General features: G+C 44.9%; 1 protein-coding gene across 1 annotated transcript; it reads left to right on the forward strand.

Moving 5' to 3' along the window:
- The first annotated feature begins 9,423 nt into the window (after positions 1-9,423).
- LOC127303020 (uncharacterized) lies at positions 9,424-14,571 on the forward strand. The gene is made up of 4 exons (XM_051333764.2): positions 9,424-9,693; positions 10,574-10,871; positions 11,724-11,840; positions 11,927-14,571. The coding sequence occupies exons 2-4, from the start codon at positions 10,575-10,577 to the stop codon at positions 14,045-14,047; spliced, it is 2,535 nt and encodes an 844-aa protein (XP_051189724.1). The 5' UTR covers positions 9,424-9,693; position 10,574; the 3' UTR covers positions 14,048-14,571.
- Positions 14,572-14,823: the final 252 nt, after the last annotated feature.

Here is a 14,823-nt window from a genome sequence, read left to right on the forward strand (position 1 = left end):
TAGGTAAACGATAACAAAGATAATTTCTGAAGTGACATGCTACCAACATAATCTTAATCATACTACTGTAAAGCATATGAGATGAATGCAGCGATTCGAAGCAATGTAAATGCAATGAGTAAACAATTGAATCATATAGCAAAGACTTTTCATGAATAGTACTTTCAAGACAAGCATCAATAAGACTTGCATAAGAGTTACTCATAAAGCAATAAATTCAAAGTAAAGCGTTGAAGCAACACAAAGGAAGATTAAGTTTCAGCGGTTGCTTTCAACTTGTAACATGTATATCTCATGGATAGTTGTCAATGCAAAGCAATATAACAAGTGCAATATGCAAATATGTAGGAATCAATGCACAGTTCACACAAGTGTTTGCTTCTTGAGATGGAGAGAAATAGGTGAACTGACTCATCAATAAAAGTAAAAGAATGGTCCTTCAAAGAGGAAAGCATCGATTGCTATATTTGTGCTAGAGCTTTGATTTTGAAAACAAGAAACAATTTTGTCAACGGTAGTAATAAAGCATATGTATCATGTAAATTATATCCTACAAGTTGCAAGCCTCATGCATAGTATACTAATAGTGCCCGCACCTTGTCCTAATTAGCTTGGACTACCGGATTATCACAATGCACATGTTTTAACCAAGTGTCACAAAGGGGTACCTCTATGCCGCCTGTACAAAGGTCTAAGGAGAAAGCTCGCATTGGATTTCTCGCTATTGATTATCCTCAACTTAGACATCCATACCGGGACAACATAGACAACAGATAATGGACTCCTCTTTTATGCATAAGCATGTAGCAACAATTAATTTTCTCATTTGAGATTGAGGATATATGTCCAAAACTGAAACTTCCACCATGGATCATGGCTTTAGTTAGCGGCCCAATGTTCTTCTCTAACAATATGCACGCTCTAATCATAAGGTGGTAGATCACTCTTACTTCAGACAAGACGAACATGCATAGCAACTCACATGAAATTCAACAAAAGGTAGTTGATGGCGTCCCCAGGAACATGGTTATCGCACAACAAGCAACTTAATAAGAGATAAAGTGCATAAGTAAATATTCAATACCACAATAGTTTTTAAGGCTATTTGTCCCATGAGCTATGTATTGCAAAGGTGAATGATGGAAATTTTAAAGGTAGCACTCAAGCAATTTACTTTGGAATGGCAGGAAATACCATGTAGTAGGTATGTATGGTGGACACAAATGGCATAGTGTTGTTTGGCTCAAGGATTTGGATGCATGAGAAGTATTCCCTCTCGATACAAGGTTTAGGCTAGCAAGGTTGTTTGAAGCAAACACAAGCACGAACTAGTACAGCAAAAATCACATAAAAGACATATTACAAGCATTATAAGACTATACATCGTCTTTCTTGTTGTTCAAACACCTCACTAGAAAATATCTAGACTCTAGAGAAACCACTCATGCAAACCAAATTTTAACAAGCTCTATGTATTTCTTCACTAATAGGTGCAAAGTATATGATGCAAGAGCTTAAACAAGAGGACAACAATTGCCAAATATCAAGTTATTCAATACATCATACCAATTACTACATGTAGCATTTTCCGTTTCCAACCATATAACAATTAACGAAGCAGTTTCAACCTTCGCCATGAAAATTAAAAGCTAAGAACACATGTGTTCATACGAACCAGAGGAGCGTGTCTCTCTCCCACACAAGCATTTATTCAAACAAAAACAAACAGACGCTCCAAGTAAAGTACATAAGATGTGACCGAATAAAAATATAGTTTCAAGAGAAGGAACCTGATAATTTTGTCGATGAAGAAGGGGATGCCTTGGGCATCCCCAAGCTTAGACGCTTGAGTCTTCTTGAAATATGCAGGGATGAACCACCGGGGCATCCCCAAGCTTAGAGCTTTCACTCTTCTTGATCATAGTATATCATCCTCCTCTTTTGACCCTTGAAAACTTCCTTCACACCAAACTTCTCATAGACTTCATTAGAGGGGTTAGTACATAATCAAAAACTCACATGTTCAGAGGTGACACAATCATTCTTAACACTTCTGGACATTGCTCAAAGCTACTGGAAGGTAATGGAACAAAGAAATCCACCCAACACAGCGAAAGAAGCAATGCGAAATAAAAGGCAGAATCTGTCAAAACAGAACAGTCCGTAAAGACGAATTTTTACAAGGCACCAGACTTGCTCAGATGAGAAAACTCAAAACTAATGAAAGTTGCATACATATCTGAGGAACACGCACGTAAATTGGCATATTTTTCTGAGTTACCTACAGAGAAAACAGCCCAGATTCGTGACAGATAGAAATCTGTTTCTGCGCAGAAATCCAAATCTAGTATCAACCTTCTATTAGAGACTTCACTTGGCACAACAATGCAATAAAACTAAGATAAGGAGAGGTTGCTACAGTAGTAAACAACTTCCAAGACACAAATATAAAACAAATTACTGTAGCAAAATAACACATGGGTTATCTCCCAAGAAGTTCTTTCTTTATAGACATTAAGATGAGCTCGGTAGTTTTAATGATGCACTCACAAGAAATAGTATTTGAAGCAAAAGAGAGCATCAAGAGGCAAATTCAAAACAAATTTAAGTCTAACATGCTTCCTATGAAAAGGAATCTTGTACACAAATGAATTCATGAAGAACAAAGTGACAAGCATAAGAGGATAAAACACGAGTAACTTCAAGATTCTCAACATAAAGAGGGGAAACTTAATATTATTAAGATGCATATAATCATGTTTCCCTCTCTCATAATAGCTTTCAGTAGCATCATTGATGAAATCCACAATATATCCATCACTTAAAACATTCTTATCATGGTTCATATGCATAGAAGTATCATTAATTCTGGCATAAGAAGAGTTCTTCTCATTAACAGTAATTGGAGCAAGATTATTATCAAGAATTTGAACATGGTAAACAAGTTGCATACTAAGGGAATTGTTTTTGGTTATCCAATTATGATTATGACAAGTTTCATAAGGATAGTTATAACCTATATCATAACATTCTTTATAATAATCATCAAAGGTCGGAGGCACAGTGTCATCATAAGAAATAGAATAGTTATCTTTCACAGTTGGTTTATCTGTGTCCATACCATCATCATTATTATAAGGAGATGTATCAAACACATAATGATCAGTAGCAAAAGGATTTTCAAACACCTCTTCCCCAAGCTTAGAGCTTTCTATATCATTATGGGAGGAAGCATGGATAGCACTGACACTATGGCAATTATTATCATTTTCAGAATTAGTTTCCCAGAGATTTGTAATCTCAAAAGTAGGGTGCTCATTCAAATCATGATCACTAATGTATGTAGAGAGCATAGGAAGATCATCGTGTTCAGATTCATTATCACAATAATCATTAGGAGCAACATACTTACGGTTACCTAGCGTTATCTCATTCACGCGGGGATACGCCGTTACCTCTTTCTTTTTATTCTCCTTCTTCTTCTTCTTCTTCGTTCCCTTCTTCTTCTTCTTCTTCTTCTTCTTCTTCTTCTTCTTCTTCTCTTCCTTCTCCTCGTTCCCTTCTTTAGGAGGAAGAGGCTTGAAGGCTGGCTTGTCCGCGTAACCTGACTCTTCACCTTTGTTGTTCTCCCATCCTTCAGCGTTGTCCTCAATCCGATCAAGAAGATCCCACCTAGCTTCAACCTCCTTGCTTGTGAAAGATCCCTCCGAACAGGCATCCAGATAGTCCTTGTGTTATCCTGAAAGTCTCGCATAAAAATTGTTAACAATAACATTACGGGGGAGCTCATGAATGGGACATTTGAGCATTAGTGACTTTAGTCTCCCCCACGCTTGAGAAATACTCTCTCCATCACGAGGATAAAAGTTATAAATATAATTCCTATCAATATGCACTTCATGAGGAAGATAAAATTTAGAGTAAAACCAGGGCACAATATCATTCCATTCAAGAGAATCCCCATTATCCAGTAATTTATACCAATGCGCCGCTTTACCAGACAGCGATATAGAGAATAATTTCTTCCTTACTTCATCCATAGCAATACCTGCACACTTGAATAAACCGCATAATTCTTGCAAGAACAATAAATGATCTCCAGGGTGGACAGTTCCATCCCCTGTATAACGGTTATCCATAACGCGTTCAATAATTTTCATAGGTATTTTATACGGAATACTTTCAGCAGGTGGATTTAAAATATCAGAGGCATCATTAGAGTTATCGCATATGGGAGATAAAGCATTATCAGAGTGAAATAGTTCTTCCAAAGCTGAGGAGCAAAAAAGATTATTTTTATATAAACTAGCTTCCCCAAGCTTAGACTTTTCCATAGCATTCGCAGTAATTGCATTCATACTAAAACATTGCTACTATCATGCAAATAAGGTTCCATAGGGTTTTTAATTTTCGGATCAAACCATCCATGTCTTAAATCAGGAAATAGAATAAGAAGCTCATTGTTGTCCATTATGCCTAACTAGTGTAAACAAGAAACAAAAAGATGCAATTGCAGGATCTAAAGGAAATAGCTTCGAGCACAAACACAATGGCGCCGTAAAAGCATGCGTTACTGGAACCGGAGTATGAGTGCCTTTTACCTTTCCTCCCCGGCAACGGCGCCAGAAAAGTGCTTGATGTCTACGGGAGCTTCTATTCTTGTAGACAGTGTTGGGCCTCCAAGAGCAGAGGTTTGTAGAACAGCAGCAAGTTTCCCTTAAGTGGATCACCCAAGGTTTATCGATCTCAGGGAGGAAGAGGTCAAAGATATCCCTCTCAAGCAACCCTGCAACCACAAAGCAAGAAGTCTCTTGTGTCCCCAACACACCTAATACAATAGGTGCACTAGTTCGGCGAAGAGATAGTGAAATACAAGTAATATGGATGTATATGAGTAGTAATAGCAATCTGAATAAAATATGGCTGCGAGTAAACATGCAACAAAACAGTAAACAAACGGAGATTCGATGCTTGGAAGCAAGGCCCAGGGATCCTGCTTTCACTAGTGGACACTCTCAACAATGATCACATAATAGGACTACTCTACACCCTCTTGTTGGATGATGAACACCATTGTGTAGGATTACACGAACCCTCAATGCCGGAGTTAACATGCTCCACAGTATTCAATGTTCATATTTAAATAACCTTAGAGTGCAAGATAGATCAACACAACCAGACCAAGTACTAACATAGCATGCACACTTCTACCATCACACTATGAAAGGAGGAATAGGTCGCATCAATATCATCATAGTAATAGTTAACTTCATAATCTACAAGAGATCACAATCATAGCATAAACCAAGTACTTCATGATGCACACACTGCCAACATTACATCATGGAGGAGGAATAGACTACTTTAATAACATCACTAGAGTAGCACATAGATGATATTCAACTAGATCACATAAAGAGAGAGATGAACCACATAGCTACAGCGGAGCCCTCAGCCCCGGGGGTGAATTACTCCCTCCTCATCATGGAGACAGCGATGGCGGTGAAGATGGCGGTGGAGACGGCGGTGGAGATGACTCCGGGGGCAATTCCCCGTCCCGGCAGGGTGCCGGAACAGAGAGTTCTATCCCCCGAATTGGACTTTCGCGATGGCGGCGGCTCTGGATGGTTTTCTCTGTTTTCGTCGAACTCCCCGATGTTTTTAGGTCACGAGGCATCTTATAGGCGAAGAGGCGGCGCAAGGAGGCGGCTGGGGCCCCCACACCATAGGCTGGCGCGGCCAGGGGGCCACCCGCGCCGCCTTATGGTGTGGGCCCCCTGCTGCCCGCCTCCGACTCTCCTTCGGTGTTCCGGAAGCTTCCGGGAATTCTAAAACTTTCGGTGTTGATTTCGTCCGATTCCGAAAATATTTCCTTACTAGGATTTCTGAAACCAAAAACAGCAGAAAACAGCAACTGGCCTTTCGGCATCTCGTCAATAGGTTAGTTCCGGAAAACGCATAAAAATGATATAAAGTGTGAACAAAACATGTTGGTATTGTCATAAAACAAGCATGGAACATCAGAAATTATAGATACGTTGGAGACGTATCACACATCAATCCGGAGGCGACCATGGCGGTGTAGAGTCCTCCGGGAGATGATTCCCCTCTCCGGCAGGGTGCCGGAGGCGATCTCCTGAATCCCCCGAGATGGGATTGGCGGCGGCGGCGTCTCTGAAAGGTTTTCCGTATCGTGGCTCTCGGTACTGGGGGTTTCGCGACGAAGGCTTTAAGTAGGCGGAAGGGCAACGCGGGGGGCCACACGAGGGCCCCACACAACAGGTCGGCGCGGCCAAGGGCTAGGCCGCGCCGCCCTAGTGTTTGGGCGCCTCGTGGCCCCACTTCCTTTCCCCCTCGGTCTTCTGGAAGCTTCGTGCAAAAATAGGACCCTGGGCGTTGATTTCGTCCAATTCCGAGAATATTTCCTTACTAGGATTTCTGAAACCAAAAACAGCAGAAAACAACAACTGGCTCTTCGGCATCTCGTTAATAGGTTAGTGCCGGAAAATGCATAATAATGACATATAATGTGTATAAAACATGTGAGTATCATCATAAAAGTAGCATGGAACATAAGAAATTATAGATACGTTTGAGACGTATCAGCCGGCAAGCTGCTGGCCTGGTTTCCTCTCAGATCGGTGAATCTGGGGAGGGTGCTCTCTCCGGGCACGGTCGTCTGTCGACTCTGCCGTGGAGCTTTGGGAGTCGGAGGGCTGTTGTTAGTGCTGTCTTCCCCTCGGCCGGCCGTGGTGGCGAGGGAGGGGAAGGGGACGGTACAATCGCATTCCTCGTTAGGATTCTTAGGGTCTTTTTTTGAGATGCGACTGTCGCGTCGTGAAGCTTCCTCCGGCCGACCATGGTGGCAAGGGGAGGAGGTGGCTTGACGTGGCGTCGATGGTTGGGACCTATTGCTCGGGGTCCGTGGATTGGAGGTTCTGCTTGGTCTCCACCAGCTCCCGCCTGCCCGATGGCCTGGAAAAGATTACTAGCTCTCACCCCTCGGGGTGGGCACTCCTGCGGTGTTCAAAGCCCAATGTAGCGATGGTGGCGGCGGTGACTCGATGGTGTCTAAAGACGGGCGGCTTCCGGATTCGGTCTCTGTACTTGGGTGGTGACGATGAGGACGATGGGCTTGATTGCGATTTGGGGGTACGGTGTGTGGTCTTCTGGGTCCATATTGTATTTTTCATCTGTATACAATACAACTCTTTAGAAAACAACACTTTACCTGATATTTATTATTGTAACCGTCAAAATGAGTAATCTGAAACATATACATGTGGTAAGACCATAACAATTACCTTCAAGCAAGTTTAAAGTACAAGAGTTCAGTATGAAAATTACGATAATTCCAATCAGATATACGAGAAGGTTGTACCTGGACCCGGCGTGGTCTTCGCGCTCGCATCGTCGGCTTAACCAGGTGCCGTGGATCCACGGTTAATTTAGCGTTCTTTTACTGCTTCGAGGGGTTGTGGTGTTCGCGCGGCTTGGCCCACGTACGAACAAGAATGCAGTGTCTCTGTTCCAGATTAGTAGCAGTAGTAGTAGATGTCTGTATTTTGTTCGGTAAGTTGAGTTTGTCTGGTACCGATCGGGGTTTTTGTGTGTGGGAGATGCGGTATTGGATACGTGTAGCATGAAAACGTACCCTTTGCAATGAATGAACCGAGAAAAGTTATTATGTCATGGTAGTAGATGCTGATTTATCTTGACCAATAAATAAACTCAATCAAACTTGAAACAATTCAACTTAGGACCATGTTAGACTCTGGGTTACTTTCAACGGCATGGAGTCGACGAGAGGTGAGGCTTTTGACTAGCCGGCCGGCCCATGTGAAGCTTGGAGCGCTGACTGAGAGTGGCCCACGAGGGAAGAAGGGAGCTTTCCAGACGTGACACGCGCCGGTCCAGGTCCAGCTGCTATCTGCTTCTTTCTTCCGGGGAAAGAAGTCCAGATAACCCCCCTAACTATCACGTTTGGGACACTAACCCCCCATAAGTTTAGATTGGGGCATTTAACCCCCCTAAGTATCAAATACCAGGCATTTTACCCCCTTAGCTGTTTTGATAGCTGTTTTGGTCCACGTGGCAAGTGGTTTTAGCCGACCTCCGCTACCGGAAGCTCTACGGCGTGCACTTCCACGTCAGCTGCTAGTCCCTCCGCCGGCCGCGTGTGGGCGCTGCCCCGCGGGCCGCACGTCGCCGGCTCCTTCCGCGATGCTGAGCTCGCCGATGTGCTCCCCGCCGCCTCCCTCCGCCAGCCGTGTCTGGGCGCTGCTCCGGCGGCCGCACCTCGCCACCTCCTTCCGCGACCTCGACGCCGAGCTCGCCGACGTGCTCCCCGTCGCCGCCCTCCGCCTCTCGCACGACCTGGCCGGACACCTCGAGCTCCTCCGTGCCCATTGCCGCCAACGTGCGGCCGCCCAGTACCACGACCCCGACGAGGCCGCGCTCCACGACCGCCACCTCGCCTCTCTCTACCAGTTCGAGTTCGAGCTCGAGCACCCGCCCGACCCCACCCCGCTCAAGTCGCTCCTCTCCAGCATCGTTGGACGGACGAGCCGACGGAGCTGCTGGCGGAGGCTGATGCGGACGCGGAAGACTCGCCTGTTGGAATGCGCCTCTGCCCGGACGCGCCGCTGTCGTGCACCTGGTGGTGGTGCAGGTTGATGCAGTTCGTCAGGTTGATGCAGTTGGTCAGGTTGATGCAGTTCGTCAGGTTGATGCAGTTGGTCAGGTGCGCGTGGTGGTGGTGCCGCTGCCGTGCGCGTGGTGGTGGTGCACTTGTGCAGATTGTTGCCTAAATCTCAACTACTCCTGCTCGCAAGTACTATGTATTATTCACAGCAGCTTTCTTTATCTCTTACTCCCTGCACCTGTCAGCATGTGACGTTGCCAGCAGCATATCTAGATGCACCGACGAGCAAGCGACCTACAGCGACGGCGACCACGCTCGATCGATCGAGGCAGCAGCTACGACCTACAGCGTGACAGTGACGACTAGTGCGGGAGAGAGGAGGAGCCAGCTGCTGGTCTGCTCAATCGAGGCTCAAAGCGACGGCGACACGGAATGACGAGCGGCGCGGTGCGGGAGAGATGAGGAGAACGGCGACCATGCTCAAAGCAAGGGGATTTGACCGGACCACTGTCCACTTGGACCAAAACCGCCCGCAAAACAGCCAATCCGATGCTAGGGGGGTTATTTGTGTGGTATGTGATACTTAAGGGGGTCATCTGTCCCAGTTAAAACTTAAGGGGGGTTAGTGTCCCAAACGTGATAGTTAGGGGGGGTATGTGGACTTCTTTCTTCTTCCGGGCAGCAGCAGATAGAGCGCACGCGCACGCCCTCTCTTCTCCAGTCTCCTCGCCATCGCCGAAGCCGAAACGAATTCCCAGCAGCATCGAGAGAGCAGAGATAAATACCGCATCCTCCTACTACTCCATAACCAACCCCGCACCGGATCGTATCAAATCCAATCCAATCGCATCGCATCGAATCCGAAGCGGTTGCCATCCAATCTCCCATCAAACTTGCCGCTTCTTCCCCTCCTCCACCACCAATACCGCCGCCGCCACCACCGACAAATCACAAGAACAAGCACTCCCCCGCGGCCACCGTCGCCGTCGCCTCAGACTCCCCACAAGCGCCGGCTACTTCATCGTCGTCTAGCCTTCCGCCCCCGCAACGTATGTTCTTCCTCCTCTTCTTGCCCCCGCTATTGCACTTCATCGCCGCCGCTGCGCTAGATTGGGATTGCTTGCTACTTGCCACTAGTTCACCGTCCAACAACCGGCCGGTTCTTCAGGCAAACCTGCCGGTCAAGTTTGGATCCACGCGCGGCCGCCAATTTTTACTCTTCCGATGTCCATCTATTTTTGGAGTCGGGGATGGCGGGCGGGCGGGCGGGCGGGGGTTGGCTCGCTCAAGGTTGATGGCCAAACCATGTTCTTCCCGCCCGCCCGGCCGTACGAGGGAACATTCATGCGATGCGTGCTGCCGGCCGAATCAAATCCACCGTCTTTTTCATGCGCTACTAGTTATGAAGCCGACCTACCTACCAGACACCCGCCACCGTTCTTGGCATGGCCCCCCGACTTTTCTTGCATTGCTCTTTATGGTTCACTTCACATGGACCACCTCGCCTCTGCCTTCTCTTCCTTTTGCTCGCCTTTACTCTCTGGCATCATGTACCATATGAAATTACCTACTACTGTAATTGACTGCTCTTGTTCAATGCAATAGCCAAATTTATACATGATTCTTGATCAAAACCCATCCTCCTCTAACAATGACCTGTGACTGCTGTTGTACATGTTTTGCTCACCGTAATTGACTGCTGTTGTTCAACGCAAGGCGCTATGCCATCGCCAAATTTACTTACGATTCTTGATCAAACCGATCTCTGGATTCATTTACCATATGAAATTACCTACTACTGTAATTGACTGCTCTTGTTCAATGCAATAGCCAAATTTATGCATGATTCTTGATCGAAACCCATCTCCAACAATGAACTTTGACTGCTCTTGTACATGTTTTGCTTACTGTAATTGACTGCAACGCCAGGATGCGGAGGCTCCAGCTGCCGCGGTGCTCCTTCAGGGAGGACGCCGACCCCGCCGACATGGCGGGGGCCATCTTCATGTCCAACAGCGAGACCAGGGAGCACTGCTTCGGGACCGGCGTCTTCGGGCTCCCGCCCGAGTACGAGCGCTTCGTCGCCAGGGTTAGGCAGGGGATGCCCCTCTTCCTCTTTGACTACACCGAGCGCAAGCTCTACGGGGTCTTTGAGGCCACCTCCGACGGCGGGATGGATATCCGCAGGGGCGCCTTCCGGTTCACAGGCCGCACCTATCCCGCGCAGGTAAACCTTCCTCCTGTCATTTTCCCTCTTCTTTGCTATTCAATTTAATCCCTTGTAAACTTGTAATATGGTTTAGGTTTTTTTTTTTGCATCCTAGGGCTTAAATAAAGAATCTTATCTGTAGGTAGATATGCTTAATTAGCTTATGTTGGAGCTGTATATTACTATTTATTCTTGAAAATGTGCATTTACTACTTGCTGGCCGTTCGAGCAAATGAATATGGAGCTAGCTTCACAGTGGTAACTATTGATTACTAGTCCACCGCAATATGGCTCAGGGAACTCGAGGATGTGTAGTGATTCGATGATCTCTGGAATGCAATCTTCCTTTTATGTTTCAATTAATTCGAGATTCTAATTCTAATGGTAGGAGGACCTGGCTCATTTACAATTGTATATAAAAGTTGGTGCTGGAATTGTATATCTTGATTATTGTTGAAAAATCACATTTACTTACTATCTCAACGCCCAAGCATATGAATGAATTCAACTTGTAATTGTGAACATGGCAAGGAAGTGTACCCTGTACTTTCTATAAGAGTTTGCGGTGGTTCAACCATATGTCAGCTGCAATTGCACTACATTGGTTCAAATAAAGAGAGTGGACATGCCCCAATTACTTACTGTATGAAGAGTTGGTGGAACTATATATTCCCAATTATTGTTGAAAATCTGCTTTTACTACTAGCCGAATGTGCTAGCATTTACATTCAACTTGTAATTGTGAACATGGCAAGAAGGGTATCGTGAACTGTCTATAAGAGTTATTATTATCTGCTTGGCGGGGACTGCTGCTTTTTTATATACTAATAATTAACTATTCATTCGGTTTTGAGCTGTTGTTTTCCCTAGGTTTGCTTCAGTATTGTTTGGAAGTGCAGACCACTCACCGAAGATGAGTTTTTTCCTGCCATAGAAGACAACTACTATATCTCAAAAAAGTTCTACTTTGACCTTTCCTGCCAGCAGGTTTGCTATGGAACTTAATATTTTAAATTCATGAACCTTCCAATCCAGGGTTAGGGTTTGGTGGTTAATCTTGTTTCCATTTGCAGGTCGTCAACCTGTATGGGTTGTTTGACAAGAAAAGGGTACCGCATCCTGTTTCCAATTATTCAACACGTGCTTATCTGGAAAAAGAGCACTCCAGTAGAGGGAGACCAGACAAAAGGAGCTTGAGTCCAAATGTTTCTCCACTTTCTGCTGATCAATCGCACTCTTTAATACCCTCAAGTTCTGCAGTCGAAACAAACTGCTCTGCCTCTACAAGCATGCACCCAATTGTTCCACATAGTTTTGAGGCACAGCCAAATGTGTCGATGCCCTTGGTTACTGAACCTTTTGGAGTCCAAACTGCTCCCATCCACAGCAAACAACTAAAATTACCTTATTATAGTCATGAAGACCTCCGAGATGTTCCAACAATAACTCAAGTAGCTGCTGCTTGCTCTCAAACACGTACATACCATGGAGATCAGTTTGTTGCAAATCAGTCATACCCATTATCTCATGATTATCTGCAAAATAGGTTGTCCTCTGGATGCAGCACACAAGGCCCAACTGATGGAGTTAGGCTGTCTTTAAAGCAGCCATATGAAGGCAGTAGCTCATTATATTCTCGCTATTCAACACAGCTTCCAACTGGTGATGATAGAAGCTATTTGACTCCGTATGTCCCTTCATATCCTCATCTTTCACAGCACAATGCCAACTTGGAGGATGACTACGACAACTGTGAACAATGCAAAGCGATTTATGCATCTGAGCATCGGCATTTGAACAGGGCAAAATCCCTAACACCTGAATTAACTCAACAAGGTATTCCGGCATACCCTGAAGCTCCTGAAGTATCAGCAATCAGTCAACAGAAAGAATGCTTTGCTGGCTACATCCCCATCCCTGATTGCGCGGAAGACTTTGAAAAGGATCAACCGAGACGTGATTTTAATCGTGATGTTTCAGGCTCGTCAGGTTCTGGACATGATACAGGAGCCTACATGTCAAACCAACCGTATACTAATCATGATGTAGGAGCTGAAAGCAACATAACAGTTCCCAGTCAGCGTCAACAAAAGACCGTGTTCTCTCGCTTATCAATGAAGCCACAACCACTTCCCCAAGAAATTCCAGGCCCTTCACTCAACCAACTGCTCTATTCACTTTCTAAAAGAACCGAACAGTGGAGTAGCAAGACTAGAAGTCCTACGGAAGATGTTTGTAAACAGTTGGTCCGTGCACAGGACATTGACAGACCTTATGCTCCTTCTGAGCTAAACCTGCCAACTGAACTAGAAGAAGAAAGCGTAGATCCTCCCTTCTTGAACTTCAAGAGGCGCAGCAAAGCGGCAAGCCTGGATGCAAATGGAGGAAACGAAGGTAGTGTCAAACCCAAGAGAAGAAAGCTTGTGCGCCCTTCTTTTGGGCAATCTAACAGCACTGCTAGTTCTGGAAAGGAGCTCCAAGAGAATGCCGTAGTGGAAATGAATCATAGCCCTGCTAAAACTGTTGGAAAAGAGCTCCAAGAGAATGTCATAATGGAAATGACTAATACCTCTGTCGAAACTGTTGGAAACAAGCTCAAAGAGAATGTCACGATGGAGAGGTATCATAGCCCTGTCAAAACTGGTGGAAACGACTTCCAAGAGAATGTCATAATGGAAATGACTCATACCCATGTCAAAACTGTTGAAAACAAGCTCCAAGAGAATGTCATGATGGAGAGGAATCATAGCCCTGTCGAAACTGGTGGAAACAAGTTTTACATTGACCTAAATGAACCTGCATCTGTAGACAGTGATTTGGTGGAGGATGCCAGCATTGTAACGCCACCTCCTGTCGCTGTCAAAACACAAATAGTGAAGCCCACTGATGTAGACATCAACCAGCTAAGCTGCTCAAACTCGAAGGAGGTAAACAGTAAGCAAGACCAATCGTCTGGTAGTGGTGCCCCTACAGAGAAAATTACACTTGATCTGAACATTACGGATCTGAATACAATGGACGAGGCGAAGCTGCAAGCAATTCTTGGTTCTTCATTATTGCAAGCACTTGACAAGCTCAGAAATGGCAAGTCGAATGACTCCGAGAAAGCTAATAAATCAAGTCTCTGTGGTAAAAACAGTGTCGTGAAGATGGAAGTGAAAGCTGACACGAGCACCAACCGGAGGTGCAACTGATAGTGTTAGTGAGACTGATGCCAGACTACTGAACTTTAAAGGATTCAGTTTGATACTGGTGCTACTGCAGCAGCTGGATTAGTAGAATCCTCAACATTTTGATTGTAGCTGTTACAGTAGGACACCCTCTGTCTTTAAATGCAAGGCCACTTGATATTTTGGATCGTCTAACTTTGACCATTAATTTTACCAACAAAATGGGAGTTATACGATACAAGAAGTATATCATCAGGTCCACGTACCAAAGGTGCTTCCGATAATGTACTTTTTGTGACATGTAACTCGTATTATGTTGGTTAAAATTATTGTCAAATGTAGGTACAAAATACCAAGTGGCCTTGCATTATTATACATATATAGTGAGGAAGTTGAATGTAATGTCTGGCATCATACGTAGGTGAAAGATATACTAGTTTGCATGATATTTTGTGTTTTGGAGGAAAATGATAGGGAATCAGTTTGTGCATCCTACGTTTCTTATGCTACTGTTTATGGATGGCTGGTATGAGGCATGACAGGCTTTTACTTAGTCTTATAAATGAAATATCTTTTCATAAATATCAATCTTGTTGTTTTGCACCTGCTACTCATGATCAAGATGTCTTGTTCATGCAGCCATGCGAGCTTGCTGCTATGTATTTCATACGAAGGAATACAACATGGTAAGACTTTTTTTTTATAGACAACATGGTAAGACTTGTGAAAACTGGCCAAGGCAAAAATCTGATAGCACAAACTGCAGCAACCGGAAAAACAAGGTACCAGAGTAAAGCCTA

The sequence above is a fragment of the Lolium perenne genome, chromosome 5 (genome assembly GCF_019359855.2).
Source record: "Lolium perenne isolate Kyuss_39 chromosome 5, Kyuss_2.0, whole genome shotgun sequence".
Classification (NCBI taxonomy): domain Eukaryota; kingdom Viridiplantae; phylum Streptophyta; class Magnoliopsida; order Poales; family Poaceae; genus Lolium; species Lolium perenne.

What these genes read in the sequence shown, in the direction of transcription:
- LOC127303020 (XM_051333764.2), top strand. Translation starts at nt 10,575, where the DNA reads ATGCGGAGGCTCCAGCTGCCGCGGTGCTCCTTCAGGGAGGACGCCGAC. An exon ending in GCCGCACCTATCCCGCGCAG is followed by an intron (nt 10,872 to 11,723) that starts GTAAACCTTCCT and finishes TGTTTTCCCTAG; the next exon opens with GTTTGCTTCAGTATTGTTTG. An exon ending in TTGACCTTTCCTGCCAGCAG is followed by an intron (nt 11,841 to 11,926) that starts GTTTGCTATGGA and finishes TTCCATTTGCAG; the next exon opens with GTCGTCAACCTGTATGGGTT.